Below are 22411 nucleotides of genomic sequence, written 5' to 3'. Positions count from 1 at the left end.
CAGACCAGCACACACTACATCCTCTAGGATGTTCAGATCTGTCAAAGCTTTGAGATTTTTTTTTTGAAGCAGAAATCTAGGTTACAGAGTGACACTTACACAGAATTTCTCAGTTTTAAAAGTATAAAGTTATATACTGTGGGGGAAAAGTTAGATTCAGTTATATTGTAAATGTCTCAACATAACCATTTTTTTTTCTTTTGAAAAGGGCAGAAATCGAATATTGTTTGTTGTAATCAACATTATGCCACAAACGCTTTGGAATGTTTCTTTAAGTAATTATTTAAGTTGCATTTCATTAAATGTGCCCCATTGCACAGGATATGTAGCAACAGAAGTTTGGAGAAAAACTGACTTTCAAAGTCATCACCACAAAGAGAGGAAACAGTGGGGGTGAGGTGAAACAGATGCTCATCCCTGCAAGAGAGAATAAGATCCCTGTGTCATTCCTTATCTCCACTAGGAATCTTAGGGGGGGACTAACATGGCAACATCCCTCTTCATTCGCCTTCTTTCCTCCAAAAATAGGCAATGACATATAAAACACTGAAAGTTTTTTTTTATTATTATTAAAATACTGAAAGGAAAAACGAACTAGCATTTGGTCTGATAGTCTTTTAACCATGTGATCAACTCTGGTCGCTTTCCAGAATGTCTGGATGTTCTTCCCAGAACTGATCTCCAATGATATCACAGGAATGACTTGTGACCTTCTTTCTGGTCCGTGTTACAGTGACTTCTGTCTCTGCTTCATTCGGCCGCTTGATCTGTTTAGTTGTGGTTTCATTCACCTGAAGGAAAGAATTTGAGAATTAAAAATATAATTAAAGATAACAATTTAAATTACAAAAAGCTTTGCAAATGCAGCTTACCTTTTCCCATATTAAAGTTGTGCCTTTTTTGTGCATTGGAGTTTCATTATTGTAATTGATATTGAACTCAGAAAACAAGATTTCATTCTTATCTGCTGCTTGTGTTCCCTGTATATAGAAAAAAAATGCAACTTTTTAGATTCTTCTTGTAAATTACACTCCAGTTACACAATGTGAACAGATAATGTGTTTAATTAAACTGATATGGAAATAATTATTATGTTTCTGTTCGTATTCTGTTTATATTATTTTGGATGAAACTTGTGCATTAGTGACAAGCATGTCCCAAATCTATATTGATAACTGGTCTAGAAAAGCAAACAGTACAAACAAAAAATACTTATTTAAACAAATAGTATTTCAATTGATCATACACTGAGTCTCTCCTCAGCTTGCGTTGTGGTCAGTCCACCTTTCTGCACCAGGGTCCAAAACGTAGTGTTGTACAAATTGTTAATGTGACCTGAATAGAAATAAAAAATGTGAGAGATTCTGAAACAACTCTAAATCCATTGTTACATTTTTATTTAGTCTGTATAGCTAGACGTTTATTTCTAACACATCTAGAATGAAAAAATCATGGATTTCATATTTATATTTTAATGCATAATTACAATGCAATACACAGTTGAAGTCAAAAGTTCACATACATCTCGCAGAATTTGCAAAATGTATTTTTTTTTTACCAAAATAAGAGGGATCATACATAATGCATGTCATTTTTTATTTAGTACTTACCGAAATAAGATATTTTACATAAAAGACATGTACATGTTGAATTCAAATAATGGTTGAATTTCTAAAAATTACCTTTTTTGTTTAGTGATAGTTTTGTTTTGGATTTTTTGGCACTTTTGCCTTTATTTGATAGGACAGATCAGAACTGACAGGAAGCGAAGTAGGAGAGAGATAGGGGCGGGATTGGGTTTTTCAGCATTTTTGCTCCAAAACGATGCATTAGGAGCCAGTGAGTGAACACTTTTTGAATTTGAAGATCAGGGTAAAATTTTCTTTTTCAATTTTGTCTTCTGGCAAACATGTAAGTATCTTCTGTAGCTTCTAAACGGCAGTACTAAATCAAAAAAATATATATATGATATTTAGGCAAAACAAGAAAAATGTAAACATTCTCATTCTATTCCAAAGTTTACACCCCTGGCTCTTAATGCATAGTTTTTTTCTTCTGGAGCATCAGTGAACATTTGAAGCTTCTGTAATAGTCCTTAGCGTGAAAAGATGGGTCTTAAAACCATAGTCATTGTTGAAAAGGGTTCAAAAACCAAAGAATTTGTGGGACCTGAAGGATTTTTCTGAAGAACAGCGGGCAGTTTAACTGTTCAGGACAAACAAGGGACTCATGAACAACTATCACTAAACAACAACAACTAAAAAACAGCTGTGGATCATTCAGGTAACAATACAGTATTAGTAACTTTTGAACAGGGTCATTTTTATAAATTCAACTTTTATTTTGTTTTGTGGACTATACGTAAACATATTTATGTGAAATGTCTTATTCAGGTCAGAACCAAATAAAAAAAACAACATGCATTTTGTATGATCCCTCTTATTTTGGTAAAATAATTACCATTTTGCAGATTCTGTAAACTTTTGACTTCAGCTGTATTTATGTTATTAACATACAGCATGTGTACAAACATATTAAAAACCACAGGGTTGTCATGAAATAAAGTATAATCACAGGAAATTTCAGAAGTCAAGAATTCCATTACTAAATCTACTATAAAATACATTTACTTACAATCTGCCTGTCTCCAGCTTAGATAGTCTCTTAGATTATGGTTACTTGGATATAGAACCACTCTGCCATCAAAGCTGGGTGGGTACAGCAGTGCCTGCTCCCCAAAATACTCCTTCCAGTAGTAAACAAAACTAGAGGAAAACTGGGAAGTCACATGGGTCATCAGTTTACTGTAGAAAGAAAGAACACATTTAATAGGTGAGTTTCCTAGACAGCATAACCCTGGAAAACCATCTTCCATCCGGCAAGTTTATTTATGTCAGTGTGTCGGCATTGTACCTGGCCCTTCTTTTGAACCAAGTGGTTGATCTTTTGAACACAAAGCTGAACTCATCACTCTGTCCATAGGCTATAGTGATGTCCTCCAGGTCCTCCATGACTGAACGGGCACTGCGGCTCATCAAACCCAGAGCTCGGTTATCATTGGGTTTCATGAAGTTATGCTGCTCTGAAAACCTGGAATCATAATCACCATGTTAAAAATCACTTCACTCATCACTCATTTTCATTCCCTTTACGAAATTGTACACCCATAGGACACAATGTTAGTATTGCAATAGCATGTTGTAATTGTACAGAAGCACTTACTTGTGGAAGTTGCGTCCATCTAGTCGAACCACAATGTAACAGTTTCTCAAACATGTGTCGTCGAGCTCAAAGTTCCTTACGTATTCAAATTTGCTTTTGGCCATGACAGACGAAGTGCTGAATTTAAGACGTAAGAGTGTCTTGTGCTCTGTAAGCCCTCGAAAGTTGAGCGGTAACAGTCTCAGCATAAGGATTTCAGGACAAATACGAGTTATTTAATATGTTTAACGTAAATCATGCTGTTAGTTCGGAATATTTATGAGGCGCAACGTTAACTGGTTAGCTGTCATCTAGAAAGCGCATCGTCATGAATTAAATTTTAATATTCATGTCTCACAAAAAAATCAAACGAGTGATTATCTTAAAACGCGTTGTATTTTTTAAATATTTAACAGTATACTGTTTACAAAATAGTATTTCTTAACCGGAAGTATGTTGTGTGAAAACTCACATGTGAGTAAGCGGTCATTGTGTTGGTACGACAGCTTATACAGTCCCTCGACCACAGTTCTGAAAACTGTGTTCCGCCACACAGTCTAAAAAACATCAGCCGCTCCGATACAAATCGAATTTTTTTTAGCAATGTTCTTAATAAAACAAGATGTTTCGTTGCCAGTTTTGAATGAGAAAACATCGTGCAGAATAATATGTAGTTGTGTCCACTGTAGTTGTTTTTTAGTGCCAATGATAAATACAGCCAATGAGATCAAAAGCTTACATAACCTTGCAGAATCTGCAAAATGTTAATTATTTTACCAAAATAAGAGGGATTATACAAAAAGCATGTTATTTTTTATTTAGCACTGACCAAAATTTCACATATTTCACATAAAAGATGTTTACATTTAGTCCAAAAGAGTAAAAACGACCCTGTTCAAAGGTTTACATACACTTGATTCTTAATATGGTGTTGTGTATTTAAACCTTTTCCAACAATAATTGTATGATTTTGAGATCCATCTTTTCACACTGAGGACAACTGAGGGACTCATATGCAACTATTACAGAAGGTTCAAAAACTCTCTGATGCTTCAGAAGGAAACACGATGCATTAAGAGCTGGGGGGTGAAAACTTTTTGAATTTGAAGATCAGGGTAGGCTACATTTCACTTATTTGTCTTCTGGGAAACATGCAAGTATCTTCTGTAGCTTCTGAAGGGCAGAACTAAATGAAAAAATATATGATATTTAGGTAAAATATGAAAAATGTACACATTTTTATTCTGTTTGAAAGTTTACACCCCTTATCTCGTAATGCATCATGTTTCCTTCTGAAGCATCAGTGAGCATTTGAACCTTCTGTAATAGCTGCACACAAGTCCCGCAGTTTTCCTCAGTGTGAAAAAATGGATCTCAAAATCATACAGTCATTGTTGGAAAGGGTTCAAATACACAAAAGATGCTGGAAAACCAAAGAATTTGTGGAACCTGAAGGGGCAACAGCGGACAGTTTAACTGTTCAGCACAAACAACTATCACTTAACAAAAAAAAAAAAAAAAAAAAAACCACACATGCAGCTGTGGATCATTCAGGTAACAACACAATATTAAGAATCAAGTGTATATAAACTTTTGAATGGGGTCATTTTAATAAATATCAACTATTATTTTCTCTTGTGGACTATGTAAATATCTTTAATGTGAAATATCTTATTTAAGTCACTTTTAAATTTTACTACAAATAAAACCAAAAAAAAAAAAACATAGTTTAAACTTTATAGTTATACAAATAGAAATCATTAGCTACGCTAAAAATATGGTTACTACACTTTTCCTATAATAAAACCATGGTTAATTTTTCTAAGGGCAGTGCAAAGAGAAGCAAGACAGCAAGTGAATCTAGTCAGACTTACATTTGTTTGGCCAGGTATGTTTATTTTATTAGCAAAAAATGTAAAATCAAAGTATAAATGGTCTTCCCACAGCTTACATTTCTATTTTTGTTAGATTTTTAAAGATATTTAGAAAAAACAAGCTGAAACTCCAAAACTCCTAAAATATTGCACTCAAAGCGGTTCCTACAAAAATAAAGCAAGCAATGTAAATTATAGAAAGAAATATATTAAAGAAAGACAGGACAGTATAGTAAAAACCAACTGACTTAATAGATATTCAGATAATAGATATTCACTCCAAGTCACTCAGCTGTGATCAAACTTACACATTTGTTTTAGTACTTGCTTTTTAGTACTAGTATTTTTGTAGGTGTTCACACATCTGCTGTTTATAGGTATACAGATTACATCCTCTGGATGAGCATAGCAAACAACAAACATAGATATGAAAACCAAAGTGATATTACAGGATCCTCCACCTCAGCACTGGCCTTCTTTCACAATCAAAATGTCTGCATTAGTGTGCCTAAAAAACAAACATCCTTTCAGTGATTCAAAATCCCAGCATCCATACCACAACACTTGCTAACTAACAGCAAAATCCATACAGTAATGCTGTAATCCTACATAAACAGAAGCAAATGAATGGACTCACATTCTCTGCACACACAGGGTGCATTCATTGACGTATGTGATGCCATCATTACCACATACGGGAGAGTAGTTGAGAGGGCATGCTTGATTGATGCTCAAACCCCCACATGCAGGCTGTCAGATTAAAAACACACACACACACACACACACACACACACACATAATTCACAGTTATGAATCGCAAATCATCATCTGATAAGTGTTTGTTCTAGGCTTTAGTGCGTAAATGGACTTACCCTGCGGTAGAGTCTTGATTTATCCTCTGCGCCTGAAAAATTTGGTACAGTCAGATTAATCTCATTGCAGTAATTCTTCATTAAATCAAAAATTTCAATGGGAGTGACTTACCCACAGAGAGGATAAGGACCAGGCTTATCATAACCACTGCTGTTCCAGTCATGATGTTCAAATGAAGTAACTCTGGTAAGTGAAATCGGTTTGTAAGTTCAGGCTGAGAGGTTTTACTTCGCAACTGATGACTTCCAGTTGGTTTCTGAGTGTTGTATTGTTGGTGACCAGCAACATATATTTTGAAAGTGAGGAGGAGGAGGAGAGGTGCTGATATTTTGACGGCTGTCTGCCCCACCTACCCGCCGTCCCGCGTCAACAACACTGAGAACCTCCAACACTAGAGCCTCTCTATTGTCTCTCTCTTTATTAAGGGATAAACATTCCAGTCTGTCCAAAAATTGCTGAGCACAATCCAAAATGCATTGGTCTGTATAATATCCCTCAAAACAGGTCTGGCTGGGAGGTGTGTCCCTGTTTATTGGCCCCCAAAGTCAAATGAATGGAATTCCACTAAACATGGAATGCAGTTAACATTAATTATGTAATGTTATAAATAATTACATAAGTTAGGGAATATGGCACTTAAAAACACTTTGAACATAAAAATGTATTTGTGTATCAAAAGAGAACATTTTTATGAAAAAGTGCAGAATGAAACTCCTGGTTTTAACATTTATGTAGTGTTATAGATGTGAAGTGAATATCAAAAAATAAGAGTGTGTAAATTCTTAAGAATTTCTTCTTTTGTGTTCTGTAAAAATAAAATAATAATAAAGTAAAATAAAAATAAAAATAAAGAATGTAAAAATACATAAAGACTGTAAAACTAACTAAATAATTAAATAAAATCACCATTTTAACACCATGAGGCCGAATAAATACAAACATCCAATATATAAATATATATATTTGTATACTTTTTTCAAAATTTCAGAATTAATTTTGAAGTAATGAATGTTTTTTTTTTATTCAAGAATACATTAAATAGATCAAAACTGAAAACAAAAATATATTTTAAATAAATGCTGTAATATTGAACTTGCTATTCATCAAAAATATGTGGTAATAAATGTATCACCATTACCACTAAATGTTAAGCAGCACTGTTTTCAATAATAATAATAAGTTAATTTATATTTGTTATGAGTTACAGTTGTAAATTACAGTGTAATAATATTTCACAATATAATTTTTTAAACTGTATTTTTGATCAAATAAATGCTTCCTTTATGAACATTAGAGACTTCTTTTTAAAAACATTTCTAGCCTTTTTAGGGCAAACAGTTTCCTTAATGTTCACAGGATTAGTATTTGTTTATGTCTGATACATCTATTGCTGTCTGCAGGAGAAAGAAGCAAATATTTAAAATAGTTAGAAAGTCAGAAGTTTACAAAGGTTGACAACAACCTAACTAATCCTTACATCTGTACAATATTTTTTTGAAATATGTGACCCTGGACCACAACACCAGTCTTAAATAGCACTGGTATATATGTAGCAATAGCTAAAAATACAATGTATGGGTCAAAATGATCGATGATGCCAAAATCATTGATCGATTTATGCCAAAAATCATTTGGATATTAAATAAAGATCACATTCCATTAAGATATTTAGCGAATTTCCTACCGTAAATATATCAGAACATTCAATGTGGAAAATTCATTTGGGCAACTTTACAACAGACAATATTCTCTAATATTTGTTGCACCCTCAGACTCCAGATTTTCAAATAGTTGTATCTCGGCCAAATTTTGTAATATCCTAACAAACCATACATCAATGGAAAGCTTATTTATTATTTTTGTATTATGTAAAATGTATTTAAAAAATGACTCTTTTTGTGGTCCATGGTCACATATTATAAATAAAAAACGGCCCACTGAAACAAAAAAAAAAAAAACACCTTAACATATTGCACAAGAGCTCAGTGTTTATGCAGCGAACTTGAACGTTACTTTTCGGCTTCCGTACTGACTGAGTGAACTTCGTTCCGTTCAGAGCTGCACGTCTTATCTGGCTTGTCAATCACGCTGCAGGTACAGTTCAGATTCACGTTGAGTAAAATGATACAATTACGCGGTATTTTCCGGAACGCGTCACGTCACGCAGAACACTGTCTGTCTGTGAAAAGCCGTCCTACGGTGAGTTTAATCAGAAGTCACTAGATTTATAAAGTGGGAAATAACTCACATTCATCAGTGTAAGTTTTCTTTACAGAACATGCTGATGATACTGAACATGTGTGACTTTTTAATGACATTGAAGTAAAAGACAAACGCTAGTTTTTTTGGAGCTGTGTCAGAGGACGCCCCCCCATTCCCATTGTCTGACATATGATCATGTAACTCCATTGTTTATTTGTTTAGACCTTGGAAATGTCAGGAGTTACAAAAGCATGAAATCATTGCAAAAGAGTTTAACAATTCAAACAGACACAAATAATGTGTTTCATTAATGTTAGAAGCCTTTCATGCATTGATTATACAATGAGGTCAAAATGTCTGAGAGTACTGGTAAAATGCTTATATTTTACATTCTACTATACAAATTAGGCTAATTACAAATTATTAAATGGTTTAATAAGACTTTTTATCTGCATGAACTTCAAATGTTTGCGTAAAACCTGACCTTGTTCAGTAGCATTATTTGAGAAAGATCCAAAGAGCGTCTTGTAAAAATGAAAATCGGACCTTTTGTGCAAGTGAGTTAACATGGCCTTGCTTATTTGATTTAGTGAATTTAAAATAGTGCAAAACCTAATGTCTTTCTTCTTCTATTTCCATCTTTAAAGGTCCAAAAGAAAAAGCAATGCGGTCTGAGACTTTTTGACTTGTCTGTATTAATACCTAGCCTACTGTGTCTAGCAGTTCAGTTTTTAACATGTTCTTGCACAGAGTTAAGTATAGAGTTGTCTTCTTTTAAAACAAAACATGGGATATTGGGACATAATTTGCAGACCTTTGTACTAAAGTGGGAATTGGTTGGTCTGAATGTAGAACGTAAACATTTGAACAGTTTATCTTTAACATCAAATGGTAGTTTCAAGGTTTTGGATTGGGGCTGTGCCTTAACCTTAGGAAGTTTAAATAATAATAAAAAAAAAAACATAAGCAGAAGACTGGAGCTGCCATTTCAATAATAAGTCCATTTTATCTCATAGCACAAATAGATTCCTACAAGTGTAGAACTTCTAAGTTCTAACAGTTCCAGTAATAACCACATGGTGTCACTAGCAGTTTCTTTAAATTTTTTTCCCAGCAGCCCAGGGTATCTATCTCCACTGGACCTCAGCAGCAGCATGCAACCTTCTATGAGTTCCGCACCTATTACATCCAGCCGCATCTCAACGCTGCCTTTCTCAAACTCACCAGTGAGAAGATCCACCTGCGGACAGCCCACTCAGAGCTCGTCGGATACTGGAGTGTGGAATATGGGGGTCTCAATCAGGTTTTCCACATCTGGAAGTATGGTGAGAAAGACTACTGAATTTTTAAACATCTAATCTATGCTTTTAAAACTTTGCAGGATTCATAAATAAGTAAAATGCAGCAAAACATTAATATTTCTGACCTAAGGAACCGGAATCTTTCCTTATAGTGGTTGGCAGGTGTCCCATTTTAGCTTTATTTCTACTTATTTAAAATACTTGTGCTGTGCTGAAAATTCTCTCCCTGGTCAAAAATGCTTGTAAATCTCTTATTATGCTACTCACCTTATTTTACAATGCGAAAGCTGTTTTCTTGTTATGTGTGAGACCTCCGGTTCATAGGCCACTGTAGGGAAATAACGAAAAGAATAGCAAAGTGCAGTAAATGATAAAACGGTTTGCACTACAAACCATTGTATTCATAATTAAGATAATACATTAAAATAATATGCTAAGGTTGGCGCAGGTAGCCTTTTGGGCAATGCGCCAACACATGGTGCACTTGCGCCTCGGGTGTCCCGAGATCGAATCTCGTGGACCTTTCCTGATCCCACCCCCTTGTCTCTCTCCCACTTCCTGTCATATCTCCACTGTCCTGTCCAAAAAAATACAAAAACACCCAAAAATCAAACCTAACAAACAAAATAATAATAACAATATGGTAAGACAGACCAGTTTGGAATATCAAGCAGCAAAACAAGCCATATTCACAAATTGCTGTGCCCACTCTTACAGGAAAATTAAGGTGGATATTATCACCAAATCTTGGATTAAATCTTTTGTCAACTTGTTTTCTCATAGACCTCATTGATCTGAGCTTATCCACTTTAGGTTTTGAGTGAAAAAGCATTGTGGTTGATTTTGGCATTGTTTAGTCAAAAACTGAGGTGCATAAGTTCAGATCAATGAGGCCTGTAATTAATCAGTTCCAGGAAGAAAAACAAAATCTGTGCTAATTAAAAGAAAACAAGTTGATAAAAGAGATTGAATCTAGTATTTGGTAAGAATATAGCATAACAAAAAATTTACAAGCAATTTTCTGTATGCCGGTCAAGTTTTAGTCTAATGTGATGACATTAACAAGCATTTTCTGGAAAAATAAAATCCTCTCCAGGTCTGAATGACCATAATGCAACATGAGGGTTTAGGATTTTGCATTCTTATAACATTGTTAGCGTTAATAGACTAAACAAGTAATCTTACTAAGCTAATATGTATTTATTTAATTTAAAATGTCTAAAAACACAATGCAGCTTACATGCTACTCGATAAGAAACACTCCTTTCTGTCTTTAGACAGCTATGCCCAGCGGGCATCTGTGCGGGCAGCTCTGGCTCAAGACCCCAACTGGATTGAGCAGTACATCTCTAAAGCGATGCCCATGCTGAGCTCTCAGGATAATGAGGTGACGTATCTTGTTCCCTGGAGCAAAATTCAGAAGCCACCCAAAGATGGAGGTGAGAGCTATGTTGGGATACTACAGATAATATAAAACATAAGCAAAGAAAAAAATTACAACTTATTGATTGATCATAATGACTGTTTTCAAAGAGGTATAAAATAGTCCTTATTCTGGCATTATAAATATGCAAATAAATGCTCCAGGCAAACTGATCTAAACAGCTTTTGTTCAAATATGTTGTTTTTTGTAGGAGTTTTCGAGCTGGCCACCTTCCAGATGAAGCCGGGAGGCCCGGCGGTGTGGGGCAAGGCGTTTCAGGTAGCAGTGAGCACTCACATCGGGTCAGGATACGCCCATGCAGTTGGTGTTTTTCACTCTGAATTTGGACCGCTCAATCAAGGTGAGACAAGAAAGCAGAGGTGTTTTGAAAAATTACTAAATCATCTTTTTCAAAGTTACTGCCTGTAATTTAAATGTACTCTTGTAAAAAAAGATTTCTATTTTGAATAAATGCTGTTCTTTTTAACTTTTCATCGAAGAATCTTGAAAAAAGAATCACAGGTTGCAAAAAAAAATTATGCAGCACAACTGTTTCAAACATGGATAAGAAAAAGTAATAAATCTGCATATTAGAATGTTTTTTGAAAGATCATGTGACACTGGAGTAATGGCTGATTATAAAGTCTGCCTTGCATCACAGGAATAAAATCTATTTTAAAATATATAAAAATAGAAAACCATTATTTTAAACTGTAATAATATTTCGCAATATTAAGTTTTTTTCTGTATTTCTGATGTTTTTGATACAACTTTGATGAGCAAAAGAGAATTCTTTAAAAAAAAACATAAAAAATCTTACTGTTCCCAAACTTTTGAAAGGCGGTGTATTAATATTTTTATTCAGCAAAATTAATGACATTTAAAAAAAAACATTTTAATAGTAATGACATTTTTCACAATATGAAAGTATTTTTAATCAAATAAATGCAACCTTGGTGTGCTTAAGAGACATTTAATTTTTTTTTATAGTTAATAGTATTTTATAGTATTTGGTGTGAAAGTAATTTGTCTTCTTATATGAATAAATTGATAATATCATTAATAAATTGTCATAAATGAATTTTTGTTGTAAATATGCCTGATCGTTACACTGAATGTAGTTTTGGTGGGTGTCTTCTGTAAATTAGGGAAAATGTATGAGATTTATTTTTTGCTCAGAAAAACAAAAATGCAATTAAATTAAAGTGAAAACTTTTTAATAGTTTTTTTTTGAAAAAAAAACAAAAAACAATTTAAAGCAGTATTACATTTATTGTTATAATGCTTAAACCCTTTTTCATCTTTGACCCATATATATATATATATATATATAATATACTTTATATATGACAAATATTCTGCCATTTTGTTCCATGCACAGTGCATGTATTACGCTGGTATGAAAGCGCAGACCAGCGGGCAGGGATACGGCATACATCTCATCAAGATGCCAGAGTGGTGGCGGCAGGTAAATGTTTAATATAGCTCAATAAACCAGACAATATCATGCCATTATTATCAGCATTCTAAGAAATGTTTGTCCTTTTAAAAATGACCATTCACCTGTATGTTGTATTTTTTTCTCCAGTAAGGGAGAGTGCAGCATACCTGGTGTCACAGAAGAACAAACTCCTGTTCCCCTGTGCTTTCTCACCAATGAAATAACATAGCTTCATGCTTTGACTCCAGACTAAGGAAAATGTAGAGTGAAATTTCATTAAACAGATTTAATTCTAGCAAGTTAAAGACATTTTTGCTGATGGTCAAATGAATGTGAATCATCTCATTAAGACTTCTAACCTCAAACTACTGCAGGTATTTATTGCCAGTGTTTTACAACATGTCATTCTTTTTCTACAATAAATGCTTACCTGCCAATAAATTCAGCATTTGTTAAATTAGCTTCTTTTGGTTAGAGTTTAAGCAGATTGACACATTTCCCAATATGTTGTCACAGATTAATCAAACAGTATTAGGGTTGTAGAATTGTCATGTTTTATTGTGTAAATACAGTAAGTGTACAAAGGGAGTAACAGACAATCCACAGCCATAAATGTGACATGTAAACAGGTATTAAATGAGGAACATCACTGTGGTACTAAATCTTTTTGTCCTTTTAGGGTTTTTTTGTTCTATCGTTTTGGTCGAACTCGAACCAAAACGAAACAGTAAATCAAAAACAGCAAAAACATTGTCTGTGGAGAATCCAGTGCAAAAAGATTAACACATTTTGACATTAAATTAAATTTCAATTAACACAGCAAGTAAAGTGCTTGGATGAAAGGCAGACAATGTTGTCGCCAATCCCAATGAGATCCAAAATACTGATTTAACAATCCAAACTAAATGTATGGACAGATCACTCTTACTGTACTGAACGGCTATGTAATACAGCTGTTGTGTTAGTGGATTTCTGTATTTCCAGTGAAGGGCACATCAGATGCCCTTTTACTAAAGAAGGCACATAATCGGTACGTTTCAATTGATTTCCTTCTAGGTTGTTCATGCGACTCCTGGAGCATCCTCTAGGATGACCGTGTCAGTCGAGGTATTTGTTACATATTGTAACCATAAAGCTTACTTTTATAAACTTTTATTATTTAATAAAAAAAAAAAACTACAAAATCAATCACTTTTTTGTTTTGCCATTGCACAAAGGCACTCTCGGATAGGACCGCCTATGGAATAATGCCCCTTCTGACTTTTTAAAACATCTAAAATAATTGCTTGTTTATAAATAAAGACATATTAAAAACAAAATCATTTGAACAGTACAATTATATCCGTTTTGCAGTTCAGCCATTGGCTATGCAAACGATTCTGATTCTTCAGCATGTGATTCCTAGTCTTCTAGTCTTAAGAACGTAAAATGTAAAGACACTGACCCTGAATTAATGATCATTGGCTTTTTTCCATCGGCCCGATTATCTTGCACGATGAAAATCGATCTCTATCGAAGACTGCGCTATCAAATACAGTCTGTGCAGTCGGACTACACCAGAAATTATGGCTTCAAGTTTTTAGCACTGTGACTAACATGGTTCGCATTCAGCCATGCTAGAAACACGAGAGAAGTCTTTTCGATTTCTTTTGCATTGACTTGCATTGAGTGTCTTGGCTGCAGTATCTGCCTCTCAGCTGACCGATGAAGACGTTTATCTTCAGACAGAGGTCAGAATGGCAAACTGCAGCTCAAAGGCCACAAAAACATTGTGAAATATGTGGAATCCACTGGCTCCAGTTAGCATGTAGTGTAAAGGGAGACTCCGGCTCACACAAAGCTTTCTATTGGCTTCTCCATATTCTCTTTAGTAGACAGAGGGCTCAGGAGGGCCATGTTGACCGATGTCTCTTTACGACGAATGGAGCTGTCCGAGTGGTCGTCACTTTGGTCCTTGGCAAAGTTAAAAAATACCTGTTGATTGGGAAAAACAGTATTATAGCAAGACCAAAAAAAAAAACTAAACATATAATTAAATAACATTAAATATATACAACACTACCAGTCAAAAGTTTTTGAACAGTAAGATTTTTAATGTTTTTTTTTAAAGAAGCCTTTTTTGCTCACCAAGCCTGCATTTATTTCATCCAAAATACAGCAAAAACAGTAACATTATGAAATATTTTTACTATTCTAAATAACTGTTTTCTCTTTGAATATATTTTAAAATGTAATTTATTCCTGTTATCATTACTCCAGTCACATGATTCTTCAGAAATCATTCTAATATTCTGATTTTCTGCTCAAAAAACATCTATTATTATTATTATTATTATTATGTTGAAATCAGCTTTTTCAGGTTTCTTTGATCAATAAGTTCAGAAGAACAGCATTTATCTGAAATAGAAATCTTTCATAACATTATAAATGTCTTTATCATCACTTTTGATCATTTTAAAGCATCCTTGCTAAATAAAAGTATTCATTTCTATAATTTCTTTTCCAAAAAAAGAGCAGAAGAGGCTTCTTTAAAAGCATTAAAAATCTTACTGTTCAAAAACTTTTGACTGGTAGTGTATATACTGAATTTATAACTATATAAATACTGCATTAATTTATAAGATTTAAATTCAAAAGTTAATATGAAACATTAAATAAAAATAGTCCCTATATGCTTTTAAAAAAGTGTTTGTACACTATGTATCTCTGAATGTTACTGTAATGAAAAAAAGTTTATTTTCCTTCTTTTTAAACAAAATGTAATAAATTCTATTTTTTTAATATATTTTTAAAGTAATTTTAACCAATAATTACCCAAAATATTCACTTTTCACTTTATAGGGGTTAAATGTGTTGTGAATCAGTGTTATTTTAAGTATCATTAAAATACTTTTTAATTAATATTTTGAATTATTTTTTATTTTTAAAATGCCCCTTTTCTCTCTTTTTTGTAGTAGTAGTTGTGTTTTTTGTCATATTTTGTAGTTTTTTTAATATATAAATATATGTCTAGTTTTTTTAATTTGTATTTCAGTTTGAGTTATTTTAGTACATCAGTATATCAAGTTAAACTAAATTAAAATTAGAAATGCCTTGGCAACTAGCTAAAATAAAGTTTTTATTTTTTATTTTTTGTTTTATATTGTATTTTTTTTAACTTAGTGTTTATTTTATTTTAAGTAAAGTTTTTAAAGGTTTTAGTTTTAGTTATATTAACTATAATAACCTTGTTGAGAGACCATTTTTAATGTATTTATTGAATATTATTATTGTGCTGTGTCCAAAAATGAAAATACAATGGAAGTCAATGGGACCCAAAACTTTTTGGTTACTAACATAACAGTTGTCTCTTTAACAGTTGACTGTATTTTAACTACCTCTTATCCCCAGTAGAGGTCACTGTGCTACATACACATCAAACTCTATTCAGAAATGTGCCATATTTTAGGTTTGGAAATGCCCCCTCACCTGGTCCAGAGTGGTCTGGGACACGGAGTAGTCCTCTATCCTGAGAAACTCTTTGTTCTTAGCGAGGATGCTGAAGATGTGAGCGAGGGAGGTGAGGGAGGAGGGAAGCTGGTATTGCAGCATGTTTCTGTGTTTTTCTCTCAGGTTGCTTCCCGGTAACTCGCTCTCAATAAACTTCATCACCGGCTGCAGGTCAGGATCTGGCCCCCCAACCCTCAGAATGATGGTGTACCCATCGCCAAATCTGCAGAAAGAAAAGCAAGTGATGTCACAAATACATATGCATCAAAACTCTCCTAAACATGTCTAAAAATATATGCTTTTTGCTTAATATACTTGATTTGGGTCATTATTTTTGCAATTCAATGAAGCTACTAGTGTGGAGAACTGACAGACTGTACCTTTAATTGTACCTTTAAATAAGCCATGAACTAAACTAACTGAGCTGAATCACATATCACAAACTTTGATTTGGAGCTAAAAATTTATGAAAATTAGACACAAAGTGTGTACTTAAAGTTCACTTCCAGAACAAAAAATTGCAGATAATGATCCAAGACATTCAAGATATTCATGTCTTTCTTCCTTCTGTCATAAAGAAATTATGTTTTTTGAGGAAGACATTTTATGATTTTTCTCCATATAGTGCACTTCAATGGTGCCCCGATTTTGAACTTACAAAAATGCAGTTTAAACGTGGCTTCAAACGATCCCAAATGCAGTTGTAAACGATCCTAGCCGAGAAAGAAGGGTCTTATCTAGCGAAACGATCTGTTGATTTAACAACAAAAAAAAAAAAATCGGCTGGGATTACAACCGCATTTGGGATCGCTTTTAAACTGCATTTTGGAAGTTCAAACTCGGGGGCACCATAGAAGTCCATTATATGGAAAAAAATCCTGAAATGTTTTCCTCAAAGAACATTATTTCTTTGCGACTGAACAAAGAAAGAACATCTTGGATGACAAGGGGGTGAGTACATTATCTGTCATTGTTTTTTGTTCTGTATAATTATTTACAGTTGGCTTGTTTCAGTTCTCTGATTGGTGGAGATTTCTCCACTGAATCATGGGTAATGTAGTTTTTCCACCAAGAATTTCACTTTTACACTTGATTATTTCAAAATAAATATATCTCACAGTAGGTCTGTCTATATATCTATAAACCAATTCCCGACTGAAAAAAACTGCCTGATACGCTCTATATTATTCATGATCTTACCTGTTCTTCAGGTGCTGGACGCTGCCCAGACAACGGAACCTGCCGTTCACCATGATGGCCATCCTGGTGCACAGCGCTTCACATTCTTCCATGCTAAGAGTGAATAGAACACAGGTTAGTATGGAAAAAAAACAGATGAAACACTGCCCCTAGTGATAAATGGAAGTCTAAGATTAGCAAAAATCTCAGCTAAACTAAGAAGACATGAAAATTTTAGAGAAAAACAATACTATCATCAATGCTGTCAGCACTATTGTCAAGCAGTAGCTCACTTAAAGGGACAATTCACCCAAAAATGAAAATTATCCCATGATTTACTCACGCTCAAGCCATCCTAGGAATATATGACTTTCATCTTTCAGATGCATACAGTCGGAGTTATATTAAAAAATGTCCTGGCTCTTCCAAGCTTTATAATGGCAGTGGATGGGTGCTGAAATTTTGAAGTTCAAAAAAGTGCATCCATCATCATAACAAGTGCTCCATGAGGCTCTGGGGGCTTAATAAAGGCCTTCTGAAGCAAATCAATGAGTTTTTGTAATAAAAGTATTCATATTTAAAACTTTAGAAACTGTAATCCTACATTCACAAGAGAGTGGCATTCCAACGGATGACGTTGGACGTAAGCGTAGCGTAAGCACTGGTGAGAATATGCTAGTCTTGTGAGAACCAAGTTTTGTTTACAGCAAAGAAAAACCAGTCTCGTCTTGGTTTATATCAAAATCCTCCGACACTTTTCTCTCTCCTCTGCACTTCTGCGATTGTCATCGCGTTCGCCTACGTCCTACGTCATCACCACTCTCTCGTTAACGTGCGTACGACCATTAGTGGAAACTAGAGATTACGATTTATAAAGTTTGAAAAAATTATATTTTTCCTACACAAACACATAGATTCACTTCAGAAGGCTAATATTAACCCCCTGGAGCTGTGTGGAGTTCTTATGATAGATGGATGCACTTTATTGGACTATTAAATATCAGCAGTTATTCACTGCCATTATAAAGCTTGAAAGAGCCAGGACATTTTTTAATACAACTCAAGATTGTATTCATCTGAGAGAAGAAAGTCATATACACCTAGGATGGCTTGAGGTTGAGTAAATTATAATTTTTGGGTGCATTAATAATAACATTAGCAAACTGTCAGTGTTCAGTTTAAGTGCATAATCACTGATTGTGGTGAATGTACCTGTGTGAGGTAAGTACGACAGAGCGCCCCTCTTTGATGACGCTGTGGATGCAGTTCCACAGTGCTCGTCGTGCTTTGGGGTCCATTCCAGTGGTGGGCTCGTCCTGTAACCAAAAGCACAGCCACACTCAATTTCAGCCATAGGAAACACAGTAGATCAGCAGGAAGAACATCTCTTCCTCACACGTGTATCTGCACACTCAAGTGAACCGAAACAGGATTGCTGACTCTTGAGCATTCTTATGTGATCTTTGTGTAATCAGCCCACTATGAAGCCTCTCCGAAGGTGAAGGCTAAAGAGTTCAGTGTAATTTAGCTCTAGGGGTGTTATAGTCTTGAACTCCTTATATAACCAGAGTGGAAACCCAATGGAGAGAACAATCAAACAATGGTCATATGATCCTGACTTATGTTGTTTTTGTTGATTAGTTTGCAGACGTTCACCCTTGGAGGCACAAGACTTTGAGCCAGTTGTGTACAAGTGTCTTTGAGTGTACGTGTGTGTGTTTGAGGAAATGCACATACCAGGAAGACCACTGGTGGGGCTCCAATGAGCGATATAGCGGTGGAGAGTTTGCGCATGTTGCCACCGCTGTAGCTTCCTGCGTTTTTGTCCACGTACTTCACGAGGCCCAGTTTACGGATTCCCCACTCTGCCACCTATCCAAGGTATAACACGTCAGTAAAACAACACTTTAGTTACTATTAGGGTTAATCTCACAAAACCAGGTCACATTTACACTACCAGTCAAAAGTTTTTGATCAGTACATCTTTTAATGTTTTTTAACGAAGTCTCTTCTGCTGACCAAGCCTGAATTTATTTGCTCCAAAGTACAGCAAAAACAGTGAAATCTTGAAATGATTTTGCTATTTAAAAAAACTGTTTCCTATTTAAATATATTAAAAAATGTAATTTATTCCTGTGATTTCAAAGCTGAATTTTTAGCATCATTACTCCAGTCACATGATCCTTCATAACTCATTCTAATTTTCTGCACATTTTTTTTTATTATTATTATGTTGAAAACAGCTGAGTAGAGTTTTTTTCAGGTTTCTATAATGAATAGAAAGTTCAGAAGAACAGCATGTATCTGAAATAGAAATCTTATTTAGCATCCTTGCTAAATAAAAGTATTAATTAAAAAAAAATATATACTGACTTCAAAGTTTTGAATGGTATAGTTTATAAAAAATGTTACAAAAACCTTTTTATGTTACAAAAGCTTTTTATTTCAGATAAATGCTGATCTTTGGATCTTTCTATTTATCAAAGAATCCTGAAAAAAAAAGTACTCAACTGTTTTAAATATTGATAATAATAATAATAATAAATGAATAATAAATGTTTCTTGAACAGCAAAAAAAAGACAATTTTTAAGTTTAAATCAGCATAAGGTATAAATACTTGGGGAATAATGGGGAAATGTGCTTAATGATCAAAATGCTAAATATTTATGCAAAATATAATTTCTATTTATTTATTTGTAATTCACTTTATTGTCAGTGGAGAATGTTAGTACTAAATAATTTTTTGATATACACAGTATATGTAAAACAGCATAAACTGCCTGTATAAATAGTTTTATTTATTTAATTAATTTAACATTATGTTGGCCCCATTATGGTGTTTTTTTTATTTTATTTTGGGGGTAATATTTAACCTGAAGCTGTGTGATTCACAAACCAAAAAATTATATAAAAAATAGTATATCATTATTTAAATACGGGTGTTAGTATATGCTCTGCTCACCTCACAAACTTCCTTCTCAGGTACACCTCGTAGGATGGCGTAGAATTCCAGGTGTTCCCGTCCTGTCAGCAGATCATTGATGGCATCAAACTGAGGGCAGTAGCCCATGTTCTGATGTACTTCATCTATTTCTCTGAGTATACTGGAAATAAGAAAGAGCAGCATCATCAAAAATGCTTCCACAGGATTTTAAGATGAACCTATGACTCTCTATATAGACCAAGCTATAGTAGGCAAATAGCATCATACATCATACTTAATAATAACTACTTGTATTTTACTGTCTGTACCTTTTCCCAGCCAAGAATGCTTCTCCTTTGGTGACCACAGAGTCTCCGGTCAGCATTTTAAAAGTGCTGGTCTTTCCAGCTCCATTGACACCAAGCAGGCCAAAACACTGAAAGAAGGAGGAAACATGTCAGTTTGTGGTCTTACAGTAGACGTGACTGATTTGGATAAATCTGATCATGAGGCAGCTGTGAACTGTTTATGAATTACCTCTCCTGGAGGAATGCCAACACAGAGACGATCGACAGCGGGCTTCTGTTTCCGCTTGTACACCTGTAATACAAACGGATGACAGATCAATGAGGGCAAATGCTAAAGTTGATGTCTGTGATCATCGGCCAAGGATTTCTGCTGACCTTAGTGAGTTGTCGGAGTTCTAGAATGTCTCCCTGTCCAGCTCCATTCATGATTCTCTGCCTCTCTCTGGCCACATCCTCATCTTCCTCTCCAATCGGACTCAACTTGGCACTTAAAGACCTGCAGAAAATGCCAGTCATCATTTTAGATCTTCTAAATCAATTCATATAAATATATTTGTTTCAGAATGTCATGTTGCTTACTTGGGTTCAAAGAAGAAACGGTACTGGATAAGGACTGTAATGATGAAGAAAACCGCTCCTTCCACAGCCATAGCAAAAAGATTCTTGCCCACCATGTCCCACTCCAATGGAGAACGGAAACGGTTCTCACCTAATGCAATATAAGAGAGCATTCAGCATACAGTGAACGTAGATCGAGTTTAAGATTTTAAGCTCTGAACTTCATTGCAATTTGCCAAAAATATTTATTTAAAGTAGAGCAATCTTACCAAATCTCTCCAGAGCGTCAGCCATGGCCTGATTCTTCACCATGTCGATGAGACCCCGACCCAGGCAGAAATGCGGGAAGATGAGTAAAACGTTCTTCAGGATGTCGTTAATGCCACCAATCTCCTGGAGCAGAGGATGAACGCATTAGAAATCATATGTGCTTGTGAATAGCAAATAGCAAGAGCAACCAAAAAAGTAATTTCTTACATTATTTCCAAATAACTCCATGACAAAAGTGGACACACTGCCGTTGATTCCAATGAGGATGTTGACGCTAGTGAGGACCACGTAAGCGGTGCTGGGGATTTTGAAGAGGAATGAAGCTGGGTACATGAGAGGAGTGATGGACCATCTGAAGAGAGATGAGAATCAGTATTTATTACCAGGGAAAATGTGCAAATTGGCCTTGTATTGAGGCCTTATGTCAGGCCCTAAGCATATCTAGGTGCCACAATATCATAGAGACATGAGGGTGGGAAATTTTCACTAGGGAAGATTCCCAGATTGTGGGCTCTTTTGACTTTGAAAAGAATAACGTATAATCCTATATGGGCCTCAAAGGGGTCTAATCAAATCTGCGGAACACAATGTATGGATAGATGAGGGTGGGCTCTTTTACTACAGGAAATATACAGAGGCCCCATGTGGGACCCCCAGCCAAATCTAGGGATCACATTTTCCTAAATATACCTAAATGTGCTTTATCATTAAAAAATCTGGTGTTTTTACTCTTGCACATCTTTGTCATCTTTTTTCCTATTTCTATTATATTTCTTTTTGACATTTTCTTTAAAAAATGTCCCCAAACATATTTTATATTTTTCCTATTTCTATTATATTTCTATTTGACATTTTCTTTAAATAATGTACCAAACATACTTTATAATCTTTTTTCCTATTTCTATTTTATCTATTTTATTTGAAATTTTTGACATTTTCTTTAAAAAATGTCCCCAAACATATTTTATATTTTTCCTATTTCTATTATATTTCTATTTGACATTTTCTTTAAATAATGTACCCAAACATACTTTATAATCTTTTTTCACCATTTCTATTATATTTCTATTCAACATTTTCTTAAAAAATGTCCCCAAACTTACTTTATATTTTTTCCTATTTCTATTATATTTCTATTTTATATTTTCTTAAAAATGTCCCTTAATATACTTTATAATCTTTTTTTCCCATTTCTATTATATTTCTATTAGACATTTTCTTTAAATAATGTCCCAAACATGCTTTATAATCTTTTTTTCCTATTTCTATTTTATTTTATTCAAGATTTTCTTAAAAATGTCCCCAAATGTACTTTATAATTGTCTCCTATTTCTATTATATTTCTATTTAATATTTTCTTAAAAAATG

The 22411-nt window shown here is 34.3% G+C and overlaps 4 protein-coding genes across 6 annotated transcripts in view; 1 reads left to right on the top strand and 3 right to left on the bottom strand.

Annotated features, from left to right (window-relative positions):
* Positions 1-539: 539 nt before the first annotated feature.
* On the bottom strand, positions 540-3688 carry thg1l (tRNA-histidine guanylyltransferase 1-like). Its single transcript, XM_073821010.1, has 6 exons — positions 3223-3688; positions 2914-3090; positions 2635-2804; positions 1247-1335; positions 873-980; positions 540-791 (listed from the first exon to the last, which is right to left on the bottom strand). The coding sequence occupies exons 1-6, from the start codon at positions 3408-3410 to the stop codon at positions 630-632; spliced, it is 894 nt and encodes a 297-aa protein (XP_073677111.1). The 5' UTR covers positions 3411-3688; the 3' UTR covers positions 540-629.
* Positions 3689-5076: 1388 nt separating this feature from the next.
* LOC141289031 (probable pancreatic secretory proteinase inhibitor) lies at positions 5077-6297 on the bottom strand. Its single transcript, XM_073821218.1, has 4 exons — positions 6060-6297; positions 5948-5979; positions 5713-5825; positions 5077-5583 (listed from the first exon to the last, which is right to left on the bottom strand). The coding sequence occupies exons 1-4, from the start codon at positions 6109-6111 to the stop codon at positions 5538-5540; spliced, it is 243 nt and encodes an 80-aa protein (XP_073677319.1). The 5' UTR covers positions 6112-6297; the 3' UTR covers positions 5077-5537.
* Positions 6298-7990: 1693 nt separating this feature from the next.
* On the top strand, positions 7991-12756 carry nipsnap3a (nipsnap homolog 3A (C. elegans)). 2 transcript variants are annotated; one of them, XM_073821031.1, is made up of 6 exons: positions 7991-8147; positions 9268-9475; positions 10729-10890; positions 11086-11235; positions 12256-12342; positions 12463-12756. In XM_073821031.1, exons 1-6 carry the CDS (start codon positions 8070-8072, stop codon positions 12537-12539), a joined length of 762 nt encoding a protein of 253 aa, XP_073677132.1. In that variant the 5' UTR covers positions 7991-8069; the 3' UTR covers positions 12540-12756. The 2 variants fall into 2 exon arrangements, with proteins under 2 accessions (XP_073677132.1, XP_073677131.1); XM_073821030.1 differs by having other exon boundaries at positions 9265-9475.
* A 98-nt stretch (positions 12757-12854) lies between these two features.
* abca1b (ATP-binding cassette, sub-family A (ABC1), member 1B) overlaps positions 12855-22411 on the bottom strand; it is a 41776-nt gene continuing 32219 nt past the window's right edge. For both annotated transcript variants that reach the window (XM_073821032.1, XM_073821033.1), the window contains 12 exons: positions 21251-21395; positions 21043-21166; positions 20795-20924; positions 20591-20711; positions 20445-20507; positions 20237-20343; positions 19947-20088; positions 18721-18855; positions 18196-18299; positions 17005-17097; positions 15784-16027; positions 12855-14289 (listed from right to left, as the gene is read on the bottom strand). In XM_073821032.1, the coding sequence (XP_073677133.1) occupies positions 14146-14289; positions 15784-16027; positions 17005-17097; positions 18196-18299; positions 18721-18855; positions 19947-20088; positions 20237-20343; positions 20445-20507; positions 20591-20711; positions 20795-20924; positions 21043-21166; positions 21251-21395 (1552 nt within the window). In that variant the 3' untranslated portion in view covers positions 12855-14145. The remainder of the gene's footprint in view (positions 14290-15783; positions 16028-17004; positions 17098-18195; positions 18300-18720; positions 18856-19946; positions 20089-20236; positions 20344-20444; positions 20508-20590; positions 20712-20794; positions 20925-21042; positions 21167-21250; positions 21396-22411) is intronic.

Source organism: Garra rufa, chromosome 16 (genome assembly GCF_049309525.1).
Source record: "Garra rufa chromosome 16, GarRuf1.0, whole genome shotgun sequence".
NCBI lineage: Eukaryota > Metazoa > Chordata > Actinopteri > Cypriniformes > Cyprinidae > Garra > Garra rufa.
The sequence above is the reverse complement of the archived record's forward strand: the minus strand, read 5'-3'. Positions and strand labels throughout refer to the sequence as shown.

What these genes read in the sequence shown, in the direction of transcription:
- thg1l (XM_073821010.1), bottom strand. Translation starts at nt 3,410, where the DNA reads ATGCTGAGACTGTTACCGCTCAACTTTCGAGGGCTTACAGAGCACAAG. An exon ending in AAGCTGGAGACAGGCAGATT is followed by an intron (nt 1,336 to 2,634) that starts GTAAGTAAATGT and finishes ATTTCTATTCAG; the next exon opens with GTCACATTAACAATTTGTAC. An exon ending in AAGCTGAGGAGAGACTCAGT is followed by an intron (nt 981 to 1,246) that starts GTATGATCAATT and finishes TTCTATATACAG; the next exon opens with GGAACACAAGCAGCAGATAA.
- LOC141289031 (XM_073821218.1), bottom strand. Translation starts at nt 6,111, where the DNA reads ATGACTGGAACAGCAGTGGTTATGATAAGCCTGGTCCTTATCCTCTCT. An exon ending in GGTCCTTATCCTCTCTGTGG is followed by an intron (nt 5,980 to 6,059) that starts GTAAGTCACTCC and finishes CAAATTTTTCAG; the next exon opens with GCGCAGAGGATAAATCAAGA. An exon ending in ACCCTGTGTGTGCAGAGAAT is followed by an intron (nt 5,584 to 5,712) that starts GTGAGTCCATTC and finishes TTTGTTTTTTAG; the next exon opens with GCACACTAATGCAGACATTT.
- nipsnap3a (XM_073821030.1), top strand. Translation starts at nt 8,070, where the DNA reads ATGATACAATTACGCGGTATTTTCCGGAACGCGTCACGTCACGCAGAA. An exon ending in GAAGCCACCCAAAGATGGAG is followed by an intron (nt 10,891 to 11,085) that starts GTGAGAGCTATG and finishes TGTTTTTTGTAG; the next exon opens with GAGTTTTCGAGCTGGCCACC. An exon ending in TGCCAGAGTGGTGGCGGCAG is followed by an intron (nt 12,343 to 12,462) that starts GTAAATGTTTAA and finishes TTTTTTCTCCAG; the next exon opens with TAAGGGAGAGTGCAGCATAC.